General features: G+C 43.4%; 6 protein-coding genes and 1 non-coding gene across 8 annotated transcripts; 6 read left to right on the top strand and 1 right to left on the bottom strand.

Annotated features, from left to right (window-relative positions):
- Positions 1 to 1022: 1022 nt before the first annotated feature.
- On the top strand, positions 1023 to 2295 carry LOC121055037. Its single transcript, XM_040526417.1, has 2 exons — positions 1023 to 1543; positions 1682 to 2295. Exons 1-2 carry the CDS (start codon positions 1163 to 1165, stop codon positions 1940 to 1942), a joined length of 642 nt encoding a protein of 213 aa, XP_040382351.1. The 5' UTR covers positions 1023 to 1162; the 3' UTR covers positions 1943 to 2295.
- A 2393-nt stretch (positions 2296 to 4688) lies between these two features.
- Positions 4689 to 6875, top strand: LOC102721468. The gene is made up of 2 exons (XM_015839564.2): positions 4689 to 5149; positions 5524 to 6875. The coding sequence occupies exons 1-2, from the start codon at positions 4838 to 4840 to the stop codon at positions 6487 to 6489; spliced, it is 1278 nt and encodes a 425-aa protein (XP_015695050.1). The 5' UTR covers positions 4689 to 4837; the 3' UTR covers positions 6490 to 6875.
- Positions 6876 to 7604: 729 nt separating this feature from the next.
- On the top strand, positions 7605 to 7676 carry TRNAW-CCA. Its single transcript has one exon. It is a non-coding gene; the product is annotated as a tRNA-Trp (tRNA).
- Positions 7677 to 7947: 271 nt separating this feature from the next.
- Positions 7948 to 13205, top strand: LOC102721179 (developmentally-regulated G-protein 3). Its single transcript, XM_006657926.3, has 10 exons — positions 7948 to 8149; positions 9296 to 9349; positions 9909 to 10085; positions 10572 to 10643; positions 10736 to 10795; positions 11552 to 11661; positions 12015 to 12314; positions 12404 to 12595; positions 12678 to 12729; positions 12804 to 13205. Exons 1-10 carry the CDS (start codon positions 8108 to 8110, stop codon positions 12852 to 12854), a joined length of 1110 nt encoding a protein of 369 aa, XP_006657989.1. The 5' UTR covers positions 7948 to 8107; the 3' UTR covers positions 12855 to 13205.
- Positions 13206 to 15179: 1974 nt separating this feature from the next.
- LOC102720892 (very-long-chain aldehyde decarbonylase GL1-9) lies at positions 15180 to 17785 on the top strand. Its single transcript, XM_006657925.2, has 2 exons — positions 15180 to 15896; positions 16765 to 17785. Exons 1-2 carry the CDS (start codon positions 15657 to 15659, stop codon positions 17299 to 17301), a joined length of 777 nt encoding a protein of 258 aa, XP_006657988.1. The 5' UTR covers positions 15180 to 15656; the 3' UTR covers positions 17302 to 17785.
- Positions 17786 to 18833: 1048 nt separating this feature from the next.
- On the bottom strand, positions 18834 to 19600 carry LOC121055022. The gene has a single exon (XM_040526375.1). It carries the CDS (start codon positions 19548 to 19550, stop codon positions 19071 to 19073), a length of 480 nt encoding a protein of 159 aa, XP_040382309.1. The 5' UTR covers positions 19551 to 19600; the 3' UTR covers positions 18834 to 19070.
- Positions 19601 to 22560: 2960 nt separating this feature from the next.
- On the top strand, positions 22561 to 23585 carry LOC121054967. Of its 2 annotated transcripts, none has more exons than XM_040526227.1 (2): positions 22561 to 23032; positions 23161 to 23332. In XM_040526227.1, the coding sequence occupies exons 1-2, from the start codon at positions 22728 to 22730 to the stop codon at positions 23267 to 23269; spliced, it is 414 nt and encodes a 137-aa protein (XP_040382161.1). In that variant the 5' UTR covers positions 22561 to 22727; the 3' UTR covers positions 23270 to 23332. The 2 variants fall into 2 exon arrangements, with proteins under 2 accessions (XP_040382161.1, XP_040382160.1); XM_040526226.1 differs by having other exon boundaries at positions 22605 to 23032; positions 23241 to 23585.
- Positions 23586 to 24519: the final 934 nt, after the last annotated feature.

Genomic DNA, 24519 nt, shown 5'->3' with positions numbered 1-24519 from the left:
CGTGCCTCAATGAACCACTTCGGTATTTTGATGCCTTACAATCTTGGTTTGATCCTTCTGGTATCCCTTCCTGTTGTGTACTTGTGTCATCAAAGATTCTGAATTTCTCAATCTTGAGTTCATCTCAGTCTCAGATTCTGAATCTCAATCTTGAGTGCATCTCAGTCTCAGATTCTGAACTTCTCTATCTTGAGTACCGTCACGGATTCTGGATTTTCTATCATGTGCCAATGGTTGGGTATTGAAGACGAGCAGCTCTTCAGAAGTTCAGATCATATTGGCCCCCTTCCATGGAGTATATCTGAGTAACGAGTAGTCGCAAGCTCTGAAATACTGAAATACAAGCAGATGCGAGGTTCAGTTATAGAACAAGAATTGGAGTACCGAGTACTGATAGTCTGATACTGCGAGCGAGCTAAAGAAAAGTTGCCACCTTGGCAACGCAATTCGTCGAACACGACGAGTGCGCGGGAGCCGCCGCCCGCCCACGATCACCATTACGCACAGAAGCTTTCTTGAGTCCTCGAACCCAGCACCCCGGGCTCTCCCTGTTCCAATCTCCGGGGTAGCGCAGCAGTCCACCGATGCATTCGACCAGGCAGCCGGGTCGGGAGACGGGAGAGAGCGAGCTGCGGCGGCAGATTGATCAAGCTGCTGCCGGTGCGAAACAGCGAGCTGCGTCGGCTGGTCAAATAATCTGAATGGGATGGGTGGGTTTAAACGTAAAAGCTAGAATTTAAATTTTTATCTTAAATTTAAATTAGATTTTGATATTCTTTCCTAATAATTTATTTTTTAGCTTTAAATTTTCAATCACTTAGAATAAAAGTTTTATTTACAAACGAATAGTTTGATCGTGTTACACGTCAACAACGGAATCTCTATTTTATAAAAGTAGATACAAAGTCTTAATTAAACAACAAAATAACTTCTATTATCATATTTTTTATTATATACGCTCGTACACTATTTTACTTGTCAATTGGTCATGACGAAGCGGTAGCAGAGCATTGCACCGTTAATGCAACGAAACACATGGTCCTAAACCCAGCCCAAGAATGCTCCCGCAACTTTGACCATAAAAACCAATCGTTTTCTGATTTTTTTAAATTAGGTTGATAAAAACATAGATTAGATCACAAGTAAACAGCCGTCGACGAGCATGGCGGGGACGGCGACGGCGGAGGAGACGCTGCGTACGTATTACGGGGAGGCTGCCGCCAAGGCCACCCTGGCGCGCAACATCCTCGCCCCCGTCGCCGGCCGGCTGGGCGGCCACCCGTCGGAGCTCCACCGCCGCTGCATGCTGGTCCGCCGCCTCTACTGGGCCACCGGCACGGCGGACCTGGCCGAGCTCTTCTCGGCGTTCGGGCGCGTCGAGGCGATCGCCCTCTCCGTCCCCATGCGCACGGCCGTCGTCGTCTTCGAGACCGTCGCCGGGTGGGCGGCGGCGGCGGCGGCGACCCTGAGCGGCTGCTGCGACACCGTGCCTGCCCTCTACTTCGGCCCTCCCCTCGTCTTCGTCGACTGCAGATACACCATGGTAGATCATCGATGCTCGATCTTGATCGATGCTGATCTCACGAGATCATCGGAGATCAGATGCATCACGCATATACGTCAGATTAACTATATGCAAATTTGGTGGTGATATCGATCGATCGATCGATCTGCACTGCAGGTCTTGCTCCACCCCAAGAAGCCTGCGGCGAGAGGGAGGGAAGGCGTGCCGATCATGTCGTCGGTCGGAGCGTTGGACGGCGGCGAACCGGTGAAACCCACGACGGCGAGTCGGCGAGGCCGTGGTATCTATGACGGCGGCAGCTACACCCACTGGACCGCAAGACGGACTCCGACGACGAGTACTTCCGTCCGTCCAGTCGAAGCACCGATCTCGACCAATGAACTGCGTCCGTATCCGCATTCATGGTTTGAAAAATGACTTCCAAGAGCATTTCCAAAGACTTATTTAGATTTCATCATCTATATTATTATTTAGATTAACATTTAAAATAAATCCTCTGCATCACTCCAACAAAATATCCTTATCACATCATCTATATATATTTTATTTTGATGTTACTCTCTTCTCTTTCGATTGAATGTTGAGATATGTATCGAGCAGAGAGAACATTAATATTTTGAGTTGATGGGATAGATAACCTGCTGTAATCTTTTTTTTCACATCATCAATTTTTAGAATTGGTGATAGGATAGATGATATCTTGTCTCGATTAATTTCATTTGGTTGTCTGATATGTGTTTTTCTTTACATAGCATATTATCTATGTGATGCAACAGAATTTTATTAATATATAGAATTATCATGTTATTAAAATAAAATTAAAAGTGGTCTGATGCGTACGACTCAGTTGTTTTTCCAAATCGGAGGGAGTTGGTGATACGACCATCCACTCTTCGTATAGGAGTATAGATATTCATGACGATGATTACCCAACGGTGGGCTTACATTGGAAACATATCAAACACATGTCCAAGTAGAAATATTAAAATAGAATCATTTTTACCACAAAACTACCTCTACGTATTTTATCAAGGAAGGTGAAATTTGCCATGAAATAGATAGGGTGATTGGAAAATTTACGGTCTGATATATAAAACTTTTAGTGTAAAATTTTAGTACAGCGAAGTACTTAGCATTGAGAGGCACCTAAGTTTTATACTAGAGAATATTATAATCCCTCCAATTTATTTGTATAATGGCGTTAACTTTTAGATCCACGTTTGACTATTTGTCTTATTAAAAAATATAATTATTAATTATTTTCTTATACTATAATTTATTATTATAGAAGCTTTAAGTATGACTTATAATTTTATATTTTCAGATTAATATTTTGAATAAGACAAATGATCAAATATAGATTGAAAAGTTAACGGCGTCATATAAAAAATATGGAGGAAGTAATGTACTACTTCAAATATAATAGAATGATAAATTTTACGGTTCTTGATAAAGCAGTACCAAAATTTTCTATTATAATTTTGGTATCTGTAGATACTTAGTAAATAAAGATATTGAGGTTTTATATTATAAAGTATTATCTTTTTAAGGATAATAATGTTGCCGTACTTATCTCGAGGCACTAATATTTGTAATAAATTTTACCATAATTTTACCACTTTGGATAGATAACTTGAGGTTATCATATTTTTTTAATGTAAAATTTTGGTACATCTAGATAAATAGATACTAAATTTTTAAAATTTGGTAGCTCAAGTTACATCTTCAGATAGCATAAAATTTTAGTACATTGAGATAACCGTAACGAATTTTATTCTTAAAAAAGGTACCATCTCAATAATGATAAAAAAAAAGCTATTAATGATGGTTGAGTTCCGTGGCATCCGGCGTCGGCCACCACACTCCATGAGCTCACCGGCCTTTATCCTTCACAAGCTCGTTCCATCGCCCAATCATGTTTCACCTCCTCCCCCTTCTACTTTAACCACACTCCACAGTGGAAGATAACGAGATGCCATTGTTCTTCTCCACACTGGTCAGTAAGGTCACTGGCAGGTTCGCCCTAGTATTCATTTGACTAGGGGTTAATTCTTTCCGGATAAAGAGTTCATAATCAGCTCTATATTTTCACTTATATTTATATGTTAAAATTTAAATTTTCAATCTTAAATTGAATTTGATTTTGGGGGTTTTCATCGAGGTTTATTTTTCAACATTAAATTTCAAATCGCTACAAATACGTATATAAAAATTTTATTCATAAATTATTTTCGTTTGCAAATATGTCGTTTAACTTTTTTTCATAAAAAAATCCAAACAATCATCCCCTATGTTACTTCAGAGATGGGATGTTAGATTGGTCACTTGCAATATATGAAGTTGGTAAATCAAACTTAACTCAAAAGGGAATGTTTTGTAAGAATAAACTTCCCTCGAGGTATGTCCATGGTTTTTGCATGTGATCAAAACAGTTATGAAATTAATTTATAACAATATAAATAATAAATTAATATATAATATATCATAACACAAACATGTATTTTTAAATTTACCCTCTGACTACTGCACACATATTTAGAGTCATTTTATTTTGCAACTTATAGATTCCAAATTTGATTTTGCAGGTATAGTGGCATATTATATATTAACCTTTCTGTCATTTTTTATAACCCGTTATAAGTCATGTAAAAAAAGAGAGATATTCTCTCGATGGTTTGAAAGAGTTTCTCAGGAAATTACTATATATGTAGTCTGAGCAGAAAGATTAGTCTGAATTTGCGCCATCTCAAACAAAGAGATCAGATGTCTGACGGATTCGTTAACCGGCTCCGTACACTCTGTAGATATACGAGTCTGAATAATTTGCCATCTTTTCACTTCCAGTGAACATTGTAACAGAACAATTTGCCACTCGTCAGCTTTTTACTGCCCATTTTGTCTTAAATCTGAATATTTAGATTGCTGATTATTTTTTTCCTCACGTCACTACTGACAAATTGGACATCAAATAAAAAAAAATCTCAAATTTTGTTGTTGCATCAGTTTCAAAGAGTTACCTTGTTTCTGAATATGGGCTTCATCACTCCATTCTGACTGCAACAAGCCCATTGCGCTGCGAGCGGCCATGGCCCAGCCCATAAAGTTTCGGCCCGTGTCCACCCAACTCGCAAATAAACAGGCCGTCGTCTTCTTCCTCCCGACTCCCTCCAAGAACTCGAGCTCGCCCTCCTCCCCACTGCTCCTCTCTCCAAGAAACCAGCAGGCTTCTCCACCAAGATCACGAACAACCTCCACCACACTGAGCGAGAAATTTGTTCTCCCTTCCCCGGAGCTTCTCCGCGCCCCCCGGCTATGGACAGGGCGCGCGTGCGCGACCTCGTCGAGGCGCTCCTGGTACGTCAGCCGATTCTTGAAAACGATCCTACTTTCTTGCGTAGGGCGCTTGTGGTCGAAGGCGTGTCCTTCACAGTGTCACCGGTACGCTTGGATTCGCTCTTGGGAGGCTATGGAGATGTCATGGCGACCGTCCTGGTACGAGACGCCGCCAGGCGCAGGCGTGCTGGCATGCTGGTGTTTTCCGAAGAGAGCGACTGCTTGAATGCCGCGGAGGCGGAAGCGGAGGAGGCGGCGGCTCGACAAGGAATTTACCAGAGGATTTCCAGGGTACAAACACCGCTTCTCTGCTTTTCTCTCCCCACCTGTTCTTGCTGAGAATTCTTGAGTGCGAGATGTTGGTCGCAGCGGTGTTGGATTTTTGGTTCTTGGGAGTTCTGGGCCGTGAAATTAGTGTTCACTTTTGAGTTCTGCCGATTTATTCACGTCCGGTTCTCTGTTCTGGTTCTGAATTGGTATCTGCGCTTTGCTCGATCATGTCCAAATTCTTTGCATTTTGGTTCTGAATTGGTTTCTGCAGGTGAGCGTTCATGTTTTCCCGGCTTTGTTCATGTCCAAGTTCGTTCTCAATCGATTGCTGCCGGTGAATGTTCATGTTTCTCTTTCTTCTTTCCACTTCTGACGCTCCGAATCTGTTTCTACAGGTTGATGAGGAGATTCTGCAGGATTCGGAACAGCTTCTGAAAGATGCGGTGGAGCAGCAGAGCAGGCGGAGTTCCACCGCCGAGGCATTCCGCCTGATGATTTCCCGGCGATATCTGGAGGTAGACGACCAAGAGGATCTTCACTTGAGGTGCCTCCTGCTGAGGATGGGGGAGGCGAGCACGGAGACGCCCAGCCATATGTATGGCGTCGCGACGAACACCTTGAGAGGGACCGGAGTAGCGCGCGCCCTGGTGGTTTACCGCTCGAGGAGGATGGCCATGGTGGTGTTCGACGACTCCGGTGGCATCGAGCACCTCGCCAGGTATGATTCGGGGCTCTTCCCCTTGGTTGCCGATGGCGCCGTTGGCCATGGCACGGCGGTGGTGCGGGACCTCCTCCCGCTATTCTGCCGCTCGCCGGAGTTCCTTGGCCGCGTCGTCCTGCTCCAGGAACCTGGCAACGCGCGCCGCGACGCCGGCGACCTGTGCCACCGCATAGAGGCGAGCCACACGGTGGAGGCGCTCATGGTACATCGCGCCGAGCGGATAGCGGTGGTCGTGCTGCGCAGCGGCGCCGACGCCCGCGCGCTGATGACGGAGTCCGACCAGTTCTGGACGCTCACCTGCGGACGGCGGCCGGTCACCACCCTCGTCGGCGTCCCATCCCAGCCGTTCTCCCCGCGACAAGGACTGTTCCCGGAGGCGGTGAACTTAGCCGTTGCTCACATCCACGCCAGGATGCTGGAGTGCTCCGGCGATGATCCATTGGGGTTAGGTCGGGGGCTGGTCGAGCTCGAATCACTCCGGGCTCCTTCGTTTGTCCGGGGAGGCAAACTCGCACAGCGGCCTTCCTCCTCCTGGAGCTACCTCCTGGGTTCAGGATGGAGGACCAGCTCAAGAATCTCCTCTCGCAGTTTGGTCAGATCGAGAGCTGCGTCGCCTACTCGGAGAGGGCGGCGGCACTGATCATCTTCTCGACGCCGGAAGAAGCGGCCGGAGCGCTGAGGAGTCCCCTGGCGGAGGAGCACGGCCACCCTGCGCCACGAGACGATCGGGTGATGGAGTGTCTGTACCTGCTCCGGTATAGGCTGCTGCTCTTCACCCGGGAGGTGCTCCACTCGATGGAGCTCGGTGAAGCAGCCGGCCCGCTCGCTTACGAAGACGCCTTGCCTCAGACCATTGCCAGCGATGTCCTCCCTCCTGATGCGTAGAGTTAGCTTGCGCATCTCTGTCACTGATCGTAGCATGGTTGTTTGATTGTGCCGTTGTTGCAAAGTTTTGTGTTTTGTAGCTGCTGCTGCTGCTGCTGTAACCTCACTGTCCCTTGATACGCAAACTTCTGAATTCTATATCTTGGGTGCCAGTGGTTGGTTGTTGAAGATACGAGTTACTGCGTGAAGCTTATTTCGGTTGATCAACGGATCATGCTCGATCACTTCCGCGAGAGAGACATTATCTGCCAAGAAAGCACCATCAAGTTATGGAAGTTAGAAATACTGCGAGCGGGCTGAAGAAAAGTTGCTACCTTGGCAGCGCATTTCATCGAATACGAAGAGGGCACGCGGCGCCATCGGTGCGAGCGCTTGCTTACCGCGCCACTGCACCACCATCCATCCGCCTCCACCCGCGACGCGATCACCATTGCACACCAGCAGATTACATCACAGAACCTCCTCGATTCCGCAAACAGTATGGATCACACACACGCCTGCGCCGCTGCGCGCGGCCTCCCCGTTCCATCCACCGGGGCAGCAGTCCACCGAACCAGGAGGGCGTGCGGGCCGGGAGGGACGCGAAGCGCACGGAGAGAGTGAGAGGGAGGAGCTGCGGCGGCATTTCAAGCCGGAACGCTTGCTTTGCTGGTGGCCGCCGGTGAACTGGGTGCCGCGCTTCGTCAGGACGGACTGACGGAGCGAGCTATGCCGCCGGCCCGGCTGCCTGCTCAAGAGAAGCCCAACGAATAAATGGGCCTCATAAACATAAATTTCAAACTAAAATCTTAAAATTTTGAAATTAACACATGGATTTGGACACTTCTGTTCATTTGCTGATATAGTTGTAGGCTACAACCTATAACAACAGGATCCGTGGCGCAATGGTAGCGCGTCTGACTCCAGATCAGAAGGTTGCGTGTTCGATTCACGTCGGGTTCAATACCCCGATCCTTTCGGATTCCTTTATTTTTTAATTCTTCACGTAATTACTTTTTTCATGGGCCAAATTACCAAACATTTGGCCCAACAAACTAATATCCAAATGAAAGCCCAATAAATTTTCTACACGAGCGGCCCAACAAACGAATATCCCAATAGAGGCCCACCGCATTTTTGCTCCCCTAATTTGAGGCCCATTAAATAAAGCCCAGGAGGCCCACCCCACCTCGGCCGCGTCTAAACCAAAACCCTTACCCCACTTCTCGAACCTTCTCCGCCTCTCTTCCTCTTCCTCGCCTCCGTCTCCGTCTCCGTCTCCGTCTCGTCCCCGCGACCGCACCGGCGAATCCTCGCGCGAGCGGGAGCCAGGCGAGCCTTCTAGAACCTTCGCTTGCTCGGGCCAGCCCACCTCCTCCCGCGAGCCCGCAGCCATGGCGACCGTCATGCAGAAGATCAAGGACATCGAGGACGAGGTAACGTAACGAGGACCCGTGTGGCCGCCGCCGGCCCTCCGGCGATCCGTCGCGGTCGCCGGTAGATTTGATGCTCGGGGATGCTAGTGGTTGGGGGTTATGGTAGTAGCGTGCCTGGGGTTAGGGTTTCGGTTGCTTAGTCTCGAGCTGAAATTGCTTGATGCTGCTTTGTGGAATTGGCGTGGTGCGTGTGCTAGTTTTGTGGTCCCGACAGTACATTAGGTCATGGAGCTATGGCTCTTAGATTGGAAGTAGCAGGTTTTAATTTTTTTTTTTTAGCATTGGTGTAGAACTGTTTGGTTGTACTCCGGGCAGCATGCCCATGGTGAGCGGTGGTTTGGTGTTGTGGTTGAGAGCTGCTCTGATTTGATGAATGGTTCATACACTTGTGCTTGATGAACTACATACAAGTTACACTTGGGGCAGCATCTCAGTCTCGATGCTGGGCTATTTCCTCATCTATATGCTATTCAAATGTTACTGGGAAGTTAATGCTTGTAATTTGGATTTTTGCTAGATCTGATAGACATATTTTGAGGGTATCACTGATTTGAATGTCGGATGTTGTTGTGTCATCAATTTGAATAATAAATGTGATGGTGGAACTCTGAGAATCCGTGAGCTGCAGTGTTTCTGTAGTTTGGGGCTTGTTCTGTTTGTTCTTCAGTTGTGATTGAGAATTTGAGATGTTTAACTGATTTTGAATTGTAGCTAGGGACTAGGGTATTGAATTTTTTGCAAGGTCAATAATAAGAGTACTGAGAATCAATGATGACTTATTCATTAGACTTGATCTATGCCGCCTTTTGTTTTGACTTGATCATCTCTTATCAAAGGCTGCATACTGCAGGTACAAGTGCATATACTTCTTAATTGCATCTTGCATTTGCATGGTGACGATTTAGTACCATACTACCATGGTCATGTTTTCTTGGTTCATAATTAACAACAATAACATAATTGATGTACCATTTGAGAAACTTAGAATTGTTACTCATGTAGGAATCTTGCGGAACTGCCCTAGTCTCTACTGTAATTGAAGGACTGAACAAACAAATTGCAACATGTTTAATAGTAAACAAAAGAGCTTATCTGTCCACTTTCTAATCCCTGTGCTGATGTTTTGGCTTTTCATTGACTTGATAGATGGCAAGGACACAAAAGAACAAGGCCACCGCGCACCATCTTGGTCTTTTGAAGGTGATGAGAACTTCATCCGTCTTTAATTTAAAATGCTAGTAGTATGTTCGCCATGATGTCTCATTCTGCTTATTAAAATCCTAAGAAATTGGCCTAGGCAGTTAAGCTATTTCCTATTCACAATAACTGATGCATTTGTTCTTGTGAGTATATCTTGCGTAATTCATGCCCAATCATATTGCAGTTTTATTTGTTACTAAGTTATAATATATATTATCAGCCTAATGCGCCTGCCAAAAGCCATTAGTTCAATTATATCACTAATATGATTATATTATCCTTTCATTGCGCATGGACTTTAGTATAAATCTTATATGTAAGGGCCTATGCTATGCCACAATAATAAGTGGCGTTTTCGCAAGAGTTCCCTAGTTCTAGGTAAAAAATGCTCGAAAGGATGACCATAAGTTCCATCCTCATGACCTAGACAAATTATTTCATTGTCGTCTGTGTGAATTCCATCATATGTTTACTGCTAGAACCTGTGTACTTTGTTTAGCTTATTTTGCCACTTCTACAAATTCATGTCTTTTTCCTAACTGTTTCTCCTTTTGATCAGGCTAAGCTTGCAAAATTACGGCGTGAGTTGCTGACTCCTACATCCAAAGGAGGCGGTGGTGGCGCTGGTGAGGGATTTGATGTGACAAAAAGTGGAGATGCTCGCGTTGGTTTGGTAGGCTTCCCTTCAGTTGGGAAATCAACATTGTTGAACAAGTTGACAGGAACATTTTCAGAGGTGCTGTGCAAATGCTATGTACATAATTCATTTATTAGGGTCTTCCCTCACCTAGGCCGTGTTCGGCAGTTGGTAGAGTGTGGTTTAGTTATCCCGGTGGAAAACGTAGTAATAGATTAGTATATGATTAATTAATTATTAAAAAGATATAAAATAGATTAATATGATTTTTTAAAACAACTTTCCTATAGGAAATTTTCACAAAAAATAAACCGTTTAGCAGTTCGGGAAGCGTGCGTCCGGAAAACGAGGTGGATTAGATAACTAACAGGCAGTGCCGAATGCGGTCCTAGTTGACCACCTTTTTTTAGAACACATTCACACATGTTCATACCTGTACATTGTCTGTATTTCTTTCTTCAATTTCATGAATATATTTAAACAATGCCCATGTTCCAAGTCATTTTTTCCTACAACTATTGCCGAGTTTGTATAATGTTGTGGTCTCACACAGTTACACTCCTGTCCCTGTTGTTGATTCAACAGGTTGCAGCCTATGAATTCACAACTTTAACATGTATCCCTGGAGTTATAATGTATAAAGGGGCTAAAGTCCAGGTAAGTATTTACTCTCATAAAGTAGGATGCAAGTTAGCATATGTTATGTGAGCTTATCTGCTCTTGGTTCCTAACTAGCAGTTCATTTTCAGCTTTTAGATCTTCCAGGGATCATTGAGGGTGCCAAAGATGGAAAGGGTAGAGGAAGGCAGGTAATGTCCAGCTCTCACAGTTTTGTATTGATACTAATGTTATTGGAAGTTTTTTTTTGGGCGCTGTGTAAACATTCGTATTATTAACTCTTGTGGTTTTAAACCTGTCATGAGTCATATCATAGTATACATGAACAAATTTATTGTTTGCAAGATTTTTGATGCAAACCTTTATTGGAATCACCTGAGCACTCATCTCTTGTACAAATCATCTGGGCAGCTGTATGGACACACAGAATTGCACTTCTCATGATAATATTTGTTCCAAAAGAGGGAAAGGTGTTCCATATAAGAGTTGCCTTTTATCAATTGGCAGAAGATTTCCACTTTATAGTTAACAATGCATAACTTCCTTGTACGTATATGTGAGTTAAATCAGATTAGCTGTATGCTCTTGATTGTGTTGAAGGCTGAATGAGCTATTCATCTTTGAGCATCAACTTTGCAAGTTAAGTGAACATTATTTGTTCCATATACGTTGGTTGAACTTATCTAACTTCTGCGTACCTAAGATTGTGACAGCATGTTCGATCTATCTTTTTAAACATAACGACCATGTGTTTCACTAAGAAAGCATCAGTCATTTTTAGGAGTGAAGTCTAAAATGCTTTAGATATCCTCACATTTACAATACACCTGACTTTTCCCCCTATGTCAAATATCAATATTCAATGTGATAATGTAGCATGCTTTTGTTGTTCATTAGGAAGTCTGACAGTTTCTCATACTCTGATACATGGTTTGCATGCTTTTCAGGTTATCAGCACAGCAAGGACATGCAATGTCATTCTGATTGTTCTTGATGCTATTAAACCAATAACTCACAAGCGGCTTATTGAGAAGGAGCTCGAGGGATTTGGCATTAGGTATGCTTTGACTTTCTTTTGGTGTAGAAGACGTTTCAGCAGTGTTTGCCATAGTAGTATACCAAACTGCTAAATAGCTTTTGTCTATTTAATTTCTGTTCGCCTCTACCACCACGAGTACAAAGAGAAACACACAAATTTATATGACATCATTCATTTTAGTTTTTGTGGGTGTGCCATTCATCCAATTTTATAAAGATTAACTGCACGTTCTGGATCATGAGCAGTTCAATATGCTATATCCATCCGGTCACTAGTTCATTTTCTTCGTCTGAGTTCTTTTAGACTATTCTATTTCACATGTTGAAAGAAGGCTGATGTTTAACCTTCACGAGCTCTGCATCAAATGCTAGGTTGAACAAAACGCCCCCCAATTTGACATTCAGAAGAAAGGACAAGGGTGGCATCAATTTTACATCGACAGTGACAAACACACACTTGGACCTTGAAACAGTAAAAGCAATTTGCAGTGAGTACAGGATACACAATGCTGATGTCTCCCTTAGATATGACGCAACAGCAGATGATCTGATAGATGTGATTGAGGGAAGCAGAATTTACATGCCTTGCATCTATGTTGTTAACAAGATTGATCAGATTACACTCGAAGAGCTGGAAATCTTGGACAAACTTCCCCATTACTGCCCAATTAGGTGAGAATTTACTTGGCATCTTTTATTGTGCTTGATTCCATTCATCCATTTTGGTCCAACAAGTACTCGATTTTTTTATTTGACAACAGTGCTCATCTTGAGTGGAATCTCGATGGACTTCTAGAGATGATCTGGGAATACCTGGATTTGGTTAGGATATACACAAAACCAAAAGGTTTAAACCCAGATTATGAGGATCCTGTGATCGTATCATCTAAGAGGAAAACAGTGGAAGACTTCTGCGACAGAATCCACAAGGACATGGTGAAACAGTTTAAATAGTGAGTGCCTACATATGTACCCTGGGTTGAATATTTGCCCCTCAATTATCTATGAGGTTAACTGCTCAACAAAAACCTGCAGTGCGCTTGTGTGGGGTTCTAGCGTGAAGCATAAGCCTCAGAGAGTTGGCAAGGTATGTGTTCTTGAACCACTACCATGTTTTTCTTCCATTATACCCTATAGTATTAATTTGGGAGCTTCATTCAGGAACATGAGCTTGAGGACGAGGACGTTGTCCAAATCATTAAGAAAGTTTAGGTATATTGTGTGGTCACGTTCTGCAATCTGGAAGGAGGTATGAGCTACGAGAATTTTGAGAAGCAGCCACTACTGCGTGTTATTTTGCTAGTTATGATGGCCATAGTTGATTGGCTGTTCACATTATTCTCTTTGATGCAATCAAAATGTAGACGGGCAGATTTTTCTTCTGTCGAGTTAGGCTTGTAACTGTGATCTTTGTCTGATCTTCCTGTTGCTATATATGGTGAGTCACCGATGAACTCATGAGTCATGACACAGCAGTTGGAACACATGGAAAGATGCTTGCTTATCTTTAGAAAGATAAAAGATGAATCCCTTGCTACAAGTGTCCCAGTTTTCTTGTAGCCACGTTTAAGACCCCAATTCCTTGCCCTTTCTTTAACGATGAGGAACATGATGGCGACTTGGGAAAGCATGATGGCGATCCAACATGCCAAGCCTGGTAGCAGAAAAGGCATGCAACAAATACCTAGCTTTTGGAAAAGGTATTAATCGTGCTTCGATTATTAATTTCAAATCGTATAGTTATGTCGTGGCTATTGATGCCGATTGTCACAAGATTACCTGTATTTCCAATCTTATCTGCAATGGAAGGCTATGATCTGCATTACGGCAAGTATCCAACAAACTAGAAGGATGTACGGAACATTTGCCGTTTGTTGCATGTGACGGTGCCTTGTCATATTGCGAGCAGCTGATTGGCGAAACTAGCTGTTCCAGCATGTTCGCGTTTAATTATTGGCATGTGAAACATGATCTACACTGCATGTAGATCTCTTCTTGTTTACTGCTTGGGGAGATCTTCCAGCAATGCTCGTAAAGAGCGTCCCTAACAGCTCATCTAAATTTGGTCATCCGTATCGTATCTTCATTTGGATGATTATCTAAAATATTTTCATCCTTTATATCCCTTTGTACTTCAGCAGATTTCCTCTAGAGGATTGGAGAAAGAACATCTCTTAGTATGGATGACATCCAAATATAGATGATGAGATAGATGTTTTACTGGAGCTTAATTTTTACTCTTCATCCTCTATTTCTACGATGGAGAATGAGATGGATAAGCTGTTAGGAATACTCTTAAATCGGCTTTATTAGCCAGTTTACTTGATCTTTGTATGTTTCTCTTATACGGCTGTCACAGTTCTTATGATCGTTCAGCTTTCACGTCACGTTATCGTCTCATTTTCCTTATGCTTATATACTAAAATTTAAATTTTGAATTTAAATCTGAATTTAGAGTTGATTTAGCTTTTCTCATTGTAGTTTAAGTTTTAATCTTTATTTTTAGATCACTAAGAACAGTTATTATATAAAAGATTTATTGATAATTTTTTTAATCATTAATAAGTTGTTTTGTTTATGCTTCTTGAAAGCAAAATGATGGTGCTGCTAATCTGTTACGATCAAGTAAAGGAGGTTATCTCAAAAGGCAATTTGTGAATAAAACTTTTATATACATGGTTCTAGCCATTTAAAAGCAAAGATTAAAAAATAATTGTGATTAAAATTTAAAACTAACAATTTAAATTTTGGTTTATAAGTACAGGCAAAAAATAAGGGTGAGGGTAAGAGTATCGATTGAAAGATTATGAGCCATCGCTTACAAAAATAAGAACGATTAAATTAAATATCATATGTTACAAACCCTTTAGAATAACTTCGAACGAGTTATCTAAACAACTTTCAAATAGAATGAAAAAAAAAACTATCAAAACCGTGGTACATGGAAGGTATAAGCTGAAAGGAACACGTCTTGCAATTGTTACTACTGCTGTAGTACTTTGTATAATTGTATCACTACTTGTAATTTATTTATGTTCATTATGATTATATTATGGCACTTTTGCAATGTCAACTCAGTTGAGATTGCTGATTGGCAAACAATTCTACCACTGGGATGATATGTTTGCCCACCGTCCAGCTAATCGACATGTATTTTTTTTTTCTCGTGAGGAAGCACGTTTGACTGGAACAACAATTTCACTTTTTTTTTGTTTGTTTGGTTGATCTTTTGAGAGGGATCTAGAGGGAATAACTCCACGTCACTATGAAATAAAACCCTTGAAATATTCTTCAATTCCTTTGAGAAAATAACAGTTCTGCACACTTACATATTTTTTTCACAAATTTTTAAGTATGCATTAAGGTGGTCTATTCATTTTAGGGTATGTATGTCTTTCGTATAACAATAATAAAAACAACTGAATACAATTATTTATTTATTATGAGGAGATCTCTTATTCAGTTATTTTCTTTAGAAAATATAAAAACAGTGTTAATTATTGGAACCAAAACCCCCTCCCCAATTAACATGGAATGTCCGCGTGCAATAAATTCTTCAGCTCTGACACCTCACCTCCAAAAACAGAGGAAGGACACACAAAAGGGGAAGAGAAGAAGATGAAGCCCTCCTCCATTTTGATTTGCTCTTGAATCTGCTCCACAAAAATCTCTCCAAACCATCAATTCATCCGTCGTCTGTCTGTCTCTTCCAGGTCCTCCTTTCCATTCCGCAAGGGAAAAAATCCAAAAAAAAAAAAGTCAGCAAAAAAAATTTTCAGTTTTGCGATTTCTGTTCCCCAAATTCATCCCCAGCCGGGGCGACCTCCAAGAACAGGAACACGACCTGTTCCTTGTCCCCTAGATCTGCGTGGAGGCGGCGTGAAACCTTAAACCGGCAGGAGGGCTTGCGGTTGACAGGCCGGAGCGCGCCGCTCCGCCGTCAAAATCCGTTCTTGGCGCCTGCCGGCGGCGTATTTCCCGGTGGTAAAGAGGAGAGGAGAAGGCGGGACGGAGATGGTGCCATGGGAAGGGTACGTGAGCGACGAGACGATGGGGACCTTCGCGCCCATCCTGCTGTACTGGGTGTACGCCGGCGGCTACCAGCTGATACTGCACCGGCGGCCGCTGGAGCGGTACAGGCTCCACACGCGGGCGGAGGAGGAGGAGAAGAACCTCGTCAGCCTCCCCGCCGTCGTGCGCGGCGTGCTCCTGCAGCAGCTCGTGCAGGCCATCGTCGCGATGATCCTCTTCATGGTAAGGATGTAGCCAGTTTTTCTCCTTGCATAGACATTGTTGTGATGCTTTCCATGTTCCGGTTCGCTGACAGCCGTGGAGGAGATGAACTAATCTATGTTCAGAATCAGATAGTTATGGTCATATACAACAATAATCAAAGTGTTGGAATTCCACACATTTTTTTAGTTTCGTAGACATCAATTGAATTGGTTTCTCTGTTATTTGTTTCGCAATGCAAACCATTGGGCTCCTTGCTACCATTACTGTGATAGATTACTCACATGGCTGAGTGTAGGTTTGTCAAAAAGAAATACCTTAGTTTTGGGAAATTGATGATATTCAATTGTTTATATGTGTGTTCTGCCAGAGTGTAGGTTTGTCAAAAAGAAATACCTTTTTGCATGTTTACTAGCAGATGTTACAGTAAATTTTATTTCCACACAATTTTGTGTGCATATTATTTTAGCTATCCTTGTCATGTTTTACGTATATTTACCATGGCCCCTTAAGCTTGTCAAGTAGCAGCACATTATGATTTATGAGTGCACCATCTCCTGATGATGCTTAGGAAGGCTTTTGCTTGTAGCTCTTTTCTAACTCGTTGTGTGTATTGGTGTGGATCCCTTTTCTGTATGGTTAAGCCGAGGGGTCATGTACATGTTATCATTTTGAGGTTACAGATTTTTGAGATATTGGCTTCTATAATCTACCTGACATTTCCCTGTGTACCACCTAAGGTCATTGTGTTTGTGTGTGTAATTGTGTATGTGTTCCCGTAGTGCTATTTTGTTGAGGAGTTCAAATGATTTAAAGCCGTGTGTTGTTTTTTTAATGGGAAACTAATTGATCGTGTCACCTTTCTTACCCAGTTCTGAATGATTTGCAGGTTACTTCAGATAGTACAGCAGTTGTAGTCCAGCCATCTATCATTGTTCAAGCCTTCCAGTTTTTGGTTGCAATGCTTGTGATGGATTCATGGCAATATTTTGTGCACCGCTACATGCACCAGAACAAATTCCTATACCGGCACATCCATTCACAACATCATCGGCTGATAGTTCCCTATGCCATTGGGGCTCTCTACAACCATCCATTGGAGGGACTCCTTTTGGACACTGTGGGTGGCGCTATCTCCTTCTTGGTATCTGGCATGACACCAAGGACTTCTGTGTTCTTCTTCTGTTTTGCTGTCCTCAAGACAGTTGACGACCACTGTGGACTTTGGTTGCCATACAACATCTTCCAGTCCTTGTTCCAAAACAATACTGCCTATCATGATGTCCACCATCAGCTTCAAGGCTCAAAGTACAATTATTCTCAGCCTTTTTTCTCAATCTGGGACAAAATACTGGGGACCCACATGCCCTACAACTTAGTCAGACGGACGGAAGGCGGATTTGAAGCAAGACCACTGCGAGACTAGCTTGAACCGATGGAAGTGTATAGAACTCCAGCAACTCAGTGAGATACAATGCTCTACATCCCTTTCATATGTTTAGAAGCTCATAGGGACCAATCTAACTTCGAAGATGTTGAAGCTATTCAAGTACTCCCAGATCTTTTTTTTTCACGTAAGCAAATGCCACTTTGGGATTTGGGAAGAGATTGAAGCTCTCGCGATGCCTGTTCTTGCACCTGATGTTAATCTAGTTAGAGTGGTCACCTGGAATGTGTGTGGTACTGTATGGTTTGTCTTCATGGCTTTCTTCTTATCATGGCTATTTTTTGTGCAGAGCTGGCATTTACATTGCTGTGCAGATAGTGTATTTGAAATCACACTTCTGTATGTACCCCCATTATTTATGTAACTGAATATCTGGGCATGGTTGGTACCTTCAAAATTCAAAAACCAATCTTTATCTACTACTCTATAGTTTGTTTGATCAATCACAGAAACTTTGATGGTATTCATGTTTCCATTAACATGTGTAGCTTTTACAGCTGTTGGAAACCAAAGATCTCCTGAAGATCTTGCATGTTGAATGATTACATGTTTGTTGATCTGGAGCTCGTTTCACTTCAGACTTGAGACCGTTTGTGTTTTATCTTTGGACATTGTACTGCGCCGTCACCGTTGTCAGTCTCACATACTGTTCTTGGTTAGGGCATGTTTTTGTTTCAAAAGTTTCAGACACTGCCCTAACATCTTCTGGGCTACTAGCTTCTCTTTAAAACACGTTCAACTATTGTATGCCACGTGATCAAAAATGCCAACAGAGGGCGTCAGGTATAGATAGGTAAAACTTTGAAATGAAAATATACTTCCTCCATTTTTTTTAATTTGACACCGTTGACTTTTATATCTATATTTAACTATTCGTCTTATTCTAAAAAATCTATATAATTATTAATTGTTTTATTATGATGTGATTTATTATTAAAAGAAATTTAAAGAATAACTTATAATTTTGCATATGTGCACACAAATATTTTAGATAAGACAAAGATCAAATGTGATAAAAAAAAGTCAACTATGTAGGATACGAAAAAGCAGAGGGATTTAAATAAAAAACACATAAATTAAAAATGTTCGTGAGTTGAGTCGCTGGCTCGTCGGGCCCAAAATCTCAAGGCTTCAAGCCCCACTAAGCTCTCCATTGTCCATCCGTAACAAGCCCAGCAGCAGCAGCAGAGCGGCGTCGCCGGAGAACCAGAGACGGCGGCGGCGGGGCGACGAAGGGGACAGCACACCGGCCGGCGATGTGATCCTCCCCGCGAGTGACTTGCGCCATCACTGGAGGCGAGGCCACGTCACGGCGTCGGCCGTTGGCACGTCCACAAGCGCCGTCTCATTTATATTAAGATTAATTACAAGTACTAACCACTACGAGTGGTAACTGTGAGTCATCCCATCGGTGAAAGCACCAGCTCACCCGCGAATTAATCTGATCTCGGCTCAGCTGTCCTTCCATTTCTATTGAGAAATTCGCAGAAAAGAAAAAATAGAAGAAATCTTGATGATCATAATAAGGTGATAAAATACCACTTAATTAAGCAAAGTATTAGGGGCAGACTTGCATCCCATTAACCAACCATGGTATTTACACCCAAATTTGTCTCATTTGTGATTCACAGTAGTAATTAAATTAGGTATAAACCACCACCTTACTTCTATTTTTGGTAGGGATTATGATCGTGTATACATATAGAGAGCTATATAAATGATGCAATTTTGGAGAGATCGATTTGATTTTACAACCCGTGGTGGCCGGCATCGCCGTCGACGTCGTCCTGCGAGTAGAACTCGACGATCTCCGACAGGTCGGCGGCGGCTGAGTCGTCGTCGTCGTCGTTGTCGTTGCCGAGCAGCCCATTGTTCCGGGACGCCTGCAGCCACAGCAGGTGCTCGAACAGCAGCGCGTCCACGGCCACCGCCACCGCGCCGCCGGGGGTCCGTCGCCCGGCAGCCGCGAGGAGGCGCCGCACCGGCCCGGCCTCGAGGACCGCCGGGTCCACGTGGAACACGCTCCTCTCCCCCTTCCCCGTCCCCACCTCCACCCTGATCACGTCCGCCGCCGCCGCCGGGCTGTCGAGGCGGCGGTACCCGCCGCGGCGGGACGAGGAGCGGAGGAGGAAGGTGTAGCAGCCGGCGGAGGACGGCCGCGGAGACGGGGCCTCCACCACGTCCTCGGAGACGGCGGGATCCGCGGAGTGGCGGCGGCGGTGGGGCATCGCCGTCGCCGGGTGGCTTGCGGCGCGGCGCGGCGCGTTTGCTTTGTGCTCGAGCGGTGGCGGCGTTTGTGGGGCGGGTGGTTCTTTTCTTGGTGGCGAGCTCTTTTATGCAGCGTGTGGGGTTGGAACTAACGGTCGGCGAGCAAGTTCAATATACCCATTCATCTACAGTTAATTCATATAATAATTATTAAAATATCAATACATGATCCTACATGTCATATACATATTTGTTTTAGAGTTTGTATACAGATGGCTACAAATTAGTAGCCTATCTCCCTTCTCTCTACTCTCTTATCTCTTTAAAATATACTTATAACTGGCTTATAAACTGTTACTGTACTTGCTCTTGCACGTTGGATATTGGGATTATGTGCTTTTTACCTTGCTTTCGTAAGAGAAGTCGATAAAAGAACTAACTACAGCCTTTAAAGTTTTTTCATGTCATTAATAACGAACACAGAGTAAAATAGTTATACATAAATATATATTATATCATAAATGTATGATCCACCTTTTATACACACATTATAGTATTTTAGAACTTATGTTGTACCTGGCTGTAAATATGTTGTCCTTATTTCAATCTCCTCCACGTAAACATAAATAAAATAAAACAATTCTTAAAGCTCGCTTGCATCATCTACTGTACTCGCTCTATTTACTGGCGCTTTAAATTTTACATATAAAGTTGGCCTTTTCTCTTATTTAAAATTTTAGGTACATAAATATGTCATGTTTAGATATTTTTAATGATATATTTTACCCAGGATTTTTTTAAAAAAATATTAAATAAGATGATCAAACTTTATTTTGAATATTAAAGTATCGTATATTTAGAAGTCAAGATGGTGCGATTTGTTTTAGTGAACTTAAGTATACCACTTTTAACACACGCTCAATAAAATGGGCGTGCTAATGAACCTGTGAACATTGTTAAATTCCTAACAAAAGCGCACTTATATAAGCTTACTTTGAGCTTTATGACTTAAACCTAGGTGACACATACATGGAGTCATGCTCCCTGTCTGTCACACTTACAATGTTTCCCGGATTTTCTCTGGTTTCACTACGAATTCCAACTCATTTTAATGCCAAAACTACGAGGTTGCTGCAAAAGAATCATGGACTCCCATTCTCCAAACGTAGCTTCGCCACTTTCGGTTTTAGATGAAATTTACAGTCCTACTTTGCAAATCTAAAGAGAAAAAAAATATATAAAGAGGTATCATTTGTGTTTGCAACGAACTGTACTGTCTCATGAAATGCTACAATTTTATCCCTGGTGCCATCCAACCGAACACGTAGGTGCACATTACCCAACTTTGTCATTAGTTAGTGCAAACCATGTGAAAAGACTCGTTTTCCACACTACCACCACTAATTTAGGGAATACTAGCACACTAATCTATCCTAATAATATGTACAACTTTATTGGCTCAAGGATTAGCATCAGAATGTGGTAGTTAACCGGAAATCAGAGGGCTACTCAAGAGGTAATTAGGCCAGAAAAGACCAGCTCCAGTTACACAGGTTCGGTGGTGTCAATCCCCGTGTAACACACATAGTCACAGTTTTTATATCTTCACGTCTTAAAGGAACTAGTACCCATATCTCATCATATTTTTTGGTGTTTGTAGCATGAGACATAATTTTCTTCTATTTATTCGTTAATTCACTTGTCATATTATCTTTTTATCATATGTATCAGTTTATTTAATTCTATTAATTTCATTGTGAATGCTCTTAGAGCAAGTATAATAGCAGACTATAAACTGGCTAAATGCTTATGTGGAGAAGAGAGGGGATGAGAGAGAGTAAGCGGGCTGTGGAGAAGAGAGGGGATGAGAGAGAGTAAGCGGGCTGTAAACTTGTAGTCAGCTCGGGCAAAAAACCAAGTAACTCACTCTATGAGAGTGACATATGGGTCCTGCATTAATGATAAAGAGCTGACTATTATATGAGTGAGCTAAAAAAACTATAAAAATCTTATAACCAGCTGGTTGTCTTTTTAATTATTAACAAGGTAAGAGTAAACTCCAAAACGTCGGGTGAAAAATCAAACCAAATGTCCAATCGTGTAATAGGTATTAACTTGAGACAAGAACCAGTCGCTAGATACGTGTCATCACGAACCTGTTAGCTTCAGCTGGTATAAGATACGATGATCATTCGTGCGTGACATCGTCCGTTGCGTGCAATCAACTCATCGTCCATCACACGGCGACGCATAATAAAGATAAGCCATACAAATTTGTTACGACGCTAATCAGACGTACTAATTTTGATTTTTTTTTAAGTTGGCACCGTTGATGCTTAAATCCAAAATTTATCTTTCGTCTTATTTGAGAAGAGTCCATTTCACATATTGATCAAATTGCAAAACTATATTTTTAAAAGTATATCATAAATCTACAAATTTAACATCATTTTCATCACAACATATTTAAGGCTTTATATCACAAAGCTATCGATTTAACATCAATTTTGTTACAAAATTATAACTTTTGTAACATAAAAACAATAACAGTGAAAGTACAAAACATGTAACTCCTATCTTTTTCTTCTGCTTATGCTTATAAACAAAAATTTAAATTTTTAATCTTAAATTTAGAGTTGATTTTAGAATTTTTTTACCGAAGTTTATTTTTCAATTTTGGCTTTTAAATTACTAAAAATACGTATATAAATGTTATATACACAAATTAGTTTTAGATTACAAATATACCCAAATAATCACTCCCATAATTCTTTGATATGGTAGTTTTGTGATATAAGATCTTAAATTAATTTAAGTATAATTTATATTTTATATTAAAAAATAATAAGATGAATCATGTGCACAACTACCACGCATAGTGATGTTTTGCTGTTGAGTGATTAATCAGACGTGGTACCCGGCGGCTATCTGATGGTGACATTGTTTAATTAAGCAGCTGCGTACGTGGCGTGACACGTGGCGCCGTCGCTGGCTGCCTCGCTCCCTGCTCCGCGACCGTTCCTCCGGGAGATCCACACGTGTCGCCGGACGTGTCCATCGCCGCGAAGAAATCTCACAGCCACCACCCACCAGCCCTCCCCGGGTCGGCCAATCCATGGACGCCGCGGCCAAAGTGCTCTACTTTTCGTCGTCTTCGCGATCTCCATCGCCGATCGATCGAGCACGTACGTGCAACCATGGCGGGCGGCTCAGGGAGCAACGGCGGGAGAACGAGGAACGGCGCCGCGGCGTCGACGGAGGCGGCGAGCGGCGGCACGGCCACCACCGTCGCGGCCCTCGTCGTCCTCCTCGCCGTGGCCTCGCTCCTCGTGCTCCTGCTGTCGCCGACGCCGGTGGCGATGCGCGCCGACGGCGACGGCGTCGGCGTCCCCCACGAGCCGGTGGAGCTGGCCTTCGGCCTGGCCGGGCACGAGAGCTGGCTCGACGCCGTCCGCGCCTGGGCGAAGCTGGCGCTGCTGAAGCTCCGGCCGCCGGAGCCGCGGTAAACCGTGCTCACCATCACCATCCATGGCATTGTCGATTCAATCTTTGCTGCACATATGTTTCGCATTTTTGCAACACTACATGTTGCGTCGCATCTCTTTGTGTGCGTGTGTTTTGGGGGGGCAGTGGCAAGGTCGCGTGGTGCTGTTCGAGGAACGGCGCGACGGCCGAGATGTGTGTTCTCACGGCGGCGTGTGTGTGCCAAGGTACGATCTGCGGAGCCCGGCGTCGGTGAAGAAGGCGGCCAGGGAGAGCCTGGAGATGGGCAAGCAGGCGGTGGAGCACGCCGCGGAGTCGGCGGCGGAGACGCTGGGGAAGACCACGGTGAAGCTCAAGAGGAAGGTGTCGCCGCCGCCGGGGCGGCACCTCGACGGAGACCTGTGACGTCAGCAACGAGAAACAACAAATTCTGTACACGTCTCCTTTTCCTTCGCATAAGTGTAACGTGTTGAAGTGTGATCTACCAAATTTTGTGTTTCTGTATCTCTTATACCGAATGCAATGCATATTCTCGGGCAAAGAGAGTGTCCACGTGGCACAGTTTGGATGGAGCCTGGATCTCAGCCATTGCTGCCGCCCGAACACTGCCGCTGCCCTGAGCCGAGCTCCGCCGCCGTCGCTCGCCGTCCGATCTCCGCCGCTGCCCCGGCAAGAGCTCCGCCGCCGTCGCCCTGGCCGGCGCACGAGCCGCCGCCCCCCGATTTGTGCCATCACGGCCGAGATCCGTCGCTCCGGCCGGATCTGCGCCGCCCCGGCCCGAGCTCCGCCGTCGTCGCCCTCGCGGTGGACGCAGAAGACAATCTGGTTCATGCCGCTGTCGACGACGGACTTGGTAGCCGTCGTAGGCGAGCTGCGTGAACGCCATCCCGGCGTGCGCCCTCCACGCCTTGTCCGCCCACAGCAGCCGCCCGCTGTCGCTGATGCTCCACACCGACGACGACCACTTCTTGGAAGGCGTCCACTGCTGGCTACTGATGCTGCAGTGTTTCTCTGCCTATTTAACTTGTGGACGTGTCTCAGTTTTCGCTTGCATATCAGGGCTAAAAGGGCGAGAAGAAGTCACACTTTTCTTTTTTTTCAATTAATGGAGCCTAGAGAAAAGTCGTCAGTGCTGCTGCGTGTAGCAATGTCGTGTATGCCTCGTGATCATCTGATTTGAAAGAATATTTATTTTTCATAATTAATTATGTAAATGATAAAATAAACAACTACAAACTTCAAAATTTATAAGGTGAAACAATAAGCTTTTATATATAAAAGGTATTATTTTGAAAGAACGCCGATCGAAAAACATACACGGAAAACTAAGAGAAAAATATAAAAGATAAAACAATAATCTGAACATGTCAATTTAAAGAAGAGAGGCTATATCACTGGGACATGGACGTATCGTGGCTATTTGTAGTGTATCTCTGGACTTTAAAAGAAGAAAAAATAATATATTTATAAACAGAAAATAATTTACGGATAAAACTTTTATATATA

This window comes from Oryza brachyantha, chromosome 7 (genome assembly GCF_000231095.2).
Source record: "Oryza brachyantha chromosome 7, ObraRS2, whole genome shotgun sequence".
Classification (NCBI taxonomy): domain Eukaryota; kingdom Viridiplantae; phylum Streptophyta; class Magnoliopsida; order Poales; family Poaceae; genus Oryza; species Oryza brachyantha.
The sequence above is the reverse complement of the archived record's forward strand: the minus strand, read 5'-3'. Positions and strand labels throughout refer to the sequence as shown.

Excerpts from the sequence above, each read along its gene's own strand:
- LOC121055037 (XM_040526417.1), top strand. The coding sequence starts at position 1,163 with ATGGCGGGGACGGCGACGGCGGAGGAGACGCTGCGTACGTATTACGGG. Across the intron at positions 1,544-1,681 it reads TCGACTGCAGATACACCATG|GTCTTGCTCCACCCCAAGAA; the intron begins GTAGATCATCGA and ends TCTGCACTGCAG.
- LOC102721468 (XM_015839564.2), top strand. The coding sequence starts at position 4,838 with ATGGACAGGGCGCGCGTGCGCGACCTCGTCGAGGCGCTCCTGGTACGT. Across the intron at positions 5,150-5,523 it reads TTTACCAGAGGATTTCCAGG|GTTGATGAGGAGATTCTGCA; the intron begins GTACAAACACCG and ends CTGTTTCTACAG.
- LOC102721179 (XM_006657926.3), top strand. The coding sequence starts at position 8,108 with ATGGCGACCGTCATGCAGAAGATCAAGGACATCGAGGACGAG. Across the intron at positions 10,086-10,571 it reads TGACAGGAACATTTTCAGAG|GTTGCAGCCTATGAATTCAC; the intron begins GTGCTGTGCAAA and ends TTGATTCAACAG. Across the intron at positions 12,730-12,803 it reads AGCCTCAGAGAGTTGGCAAG|GAACATGAGCTTGAGGACGA; the intron begins GTATGTGTTCTT and ends AGCTTCATTCAG.
- LOC102720892 (XM_006657925.2), top strand. The coding sequence starts at position 15,657 with ATGGTGCCATGGGAAGGGTACGTGAGCGACGAGACGATGGGGACCTTC. Across the intron at positions 15,897-16,764 it reads TCGCGATGATCCTCTTCATG|GTTACTTCAGATAGTACAGC; the intron begins GTAAGGATGTAG and ends AATGATTTGCAG.
- LOC121055022 (XM_040526375.1), bottom strand. The coding sequence starts at position 19,550 with ATGCCCCACCGCCGCCGCCACTCCGCGGATCCCGCCGTCTCCGAGGAC.
- LOC121054967 (XM_040526226.1), top strand. The coding sequence starts at position 22,728 with ATGGCGGGCGGCTCAGGGAGCAACGGCGGGAGAACGAGGAACGGCGCC. Across the intron at positions 23,033-23,240 it reads CTCCGGCCGCCGGAGCCGCG|GTACGATCTGCGGAGCCCGG; the intron begins GTAAACCGTGCT and ends GTGTGTGCCAAG.